Consider the following 1,820-nt stretch of genomic DNA (forward strand, 5'->3'; position numbering starts at 1 on the left):
GTGAGAAATAAAGGAATGCGTAGCACCCGAATCAATTAAAGAACGAGCATTTCTACCAAAAATAGATAACATACCCACTACCATATCTGGTGACTCCTCTGCCTCCTGCTGTGTCATAGCAAACACCTTGCCCTGAGTCCTGGACCGACCTGCCTGGGCTCCCTGTCTAGAAGCACTACCCTTAGCAGAATTAGATTGTGTGGCCCCCATCGACCTTGCTGATGGAGCTCTTTCATCCCTGTTCTGTCTGGTCATACCGATCCCTGGCTGAGGAGATACTATCTGAGATGCTCCAATCTGCTGAGATCTGGCTGGACAATCCTTCCTTATGTGTCCCATCTGACCACACTGATAACAAACTCCAACCCCTCGAAGACACTCACCTGGATGAAACTTCTCACAAGACTGACACTGTGGAAAGCTCCTATGATCAGAAGCTTCACTCTGCCTCGCTCCTTGAATTCTCTGTGAAGGACTCTGCACAAAAGAATGGCTCCCCACTGACTGCTGTCCAAAACTCTGGCTATGTCTTGATCCCTGACTAGAGCTAGATCTCCCAGACTTAGATTTAAAATTGCCAGATTTAGTGGCACCTGGACAAAATCCTTTTCTGCTCTTCTTGAACCTTTCTCCTGAAGCTCCTGATTGACTGCTGCCACCTCGAAAGGTCACGTGTGCTCCTTGATTATTTCCTTCACGAATAGCTGTCTCAACCCTTAATGCCGCCTCAACCAACAAACCAAAATTTTGATGCCCATGAGCAGTAACCATAGGCCGAATTTCAGCTCTCAACCCTTGCTCGAACCCTCTACACCTATCTCTCTCCTCAGCAACCAAAGCACTCGCATACTTAGACAGTTCAACAAACTATACATGATATCCAGCAACTGACATAGACCCCTGAACCAATCTTAAAAATTCGTTTTGTTTAGCATCACGATAAAATGGTGGATAATATGTCTCAAAGAAAGCTTCCTTAAAAATAGTCCAGGTGATAACACTAGGATCTGGATACCGGCTTCGAAACGAAATCCACCAATCAGCAGCTCCCCCTTTCAATAAAAATACAAAAATGCATAATTTTTTATCCTCGAAGCATTCTATCACATCAAATATGCTTTCCAAAGTCTTCATCCAAAGTTCGGCATCAGCTGGATTAGATGTCCCCATAAAAAATTTTGCTCCAAGTTTCATTGCTCTCTCTATAGAATTATCTCTATCAGTATTTGGTAGAAGGGAAGCAATAGTTGCCGCTATTCTATCAGTGATGGGGTCAGGTTGCACCTGAGACTGGTACACTGATTCATCAGCCCCACTGACGCCTCCAACATGTCTTTCTTCAGGAGTATTTGGAGCTTGAGATACTGGATTTTGGTGCCTACGAGTTCTGCCTCTACCACGCATGACTTACCTACAATAATGTGTGACATACAAACATCATATACATGCAATGTTACTCATAAACTCTAAGACCATGCTCTGATATCAAATGACACGACCCGTACCGATTTAACCTAATTGACTCGGCACGTGTCGTGCGCCGATTGTAGATGCCAGCTAAATGCCAGACCCACCACCAAGGCAAACGTGACCTACTTGACCATGACATAATTCTATAAAAATTTTGACGGAGTTTCCCCTGTAACATGGACAAAACCAACTTGAAAAATCATCAAAATCTCAAATAGACATTTAATGGAAACCACCACTTCCTCTAATACCACAACAACTACTACAAAATATAAAAAAATTCGACTGAGTGCTTCTACAACATCAGCATGTCAACATGCAAGCATCACATCAATTACCAACCTTTCTAC

At 43.4% G+C, this 1,820-nt stretch overlaps 1 protein-coding gene across 1 annotated transcript; it reads right to left on the minus strand.

Moving 5' to 3' along the window:
* Positions 1-74: 74 nt before the first annotated feature.
* LOC111377365 lies at positions 75-1,404 on the minus strand (the record flags this gene model as incomplete). Its single annotated transcript, XM_023000446.1, has 2 exons — positions 907-1,404; positions 75-849 (listed from the first exon to the last, which is right to left on the minus strand). Coding segments are annotated over exons 1-2 (1,273 nt in total), but the record flags the coding sequence as incomplete, so codon positions are not given.
* Between the last annotated feature and the right edge of the window lie 416 nt (positions 1,405-1,820).

The sequence above is a fragment of the Olea europaea genome, unplaced genomic scaffold (assembly GCF_002742605.1).
Source record: "Olea europaea var. sylvestris unplaced genomic scaffold, O_europaea_v1 scaffold16446, whole genome shotgun sequence".
Classification (NCBI taxonomy): Eukaryota; Viridiplantae; Streptophyta; class Magnoliopsida; order Lamiales; family Oleaceae; genus Olea; species Olea europaea.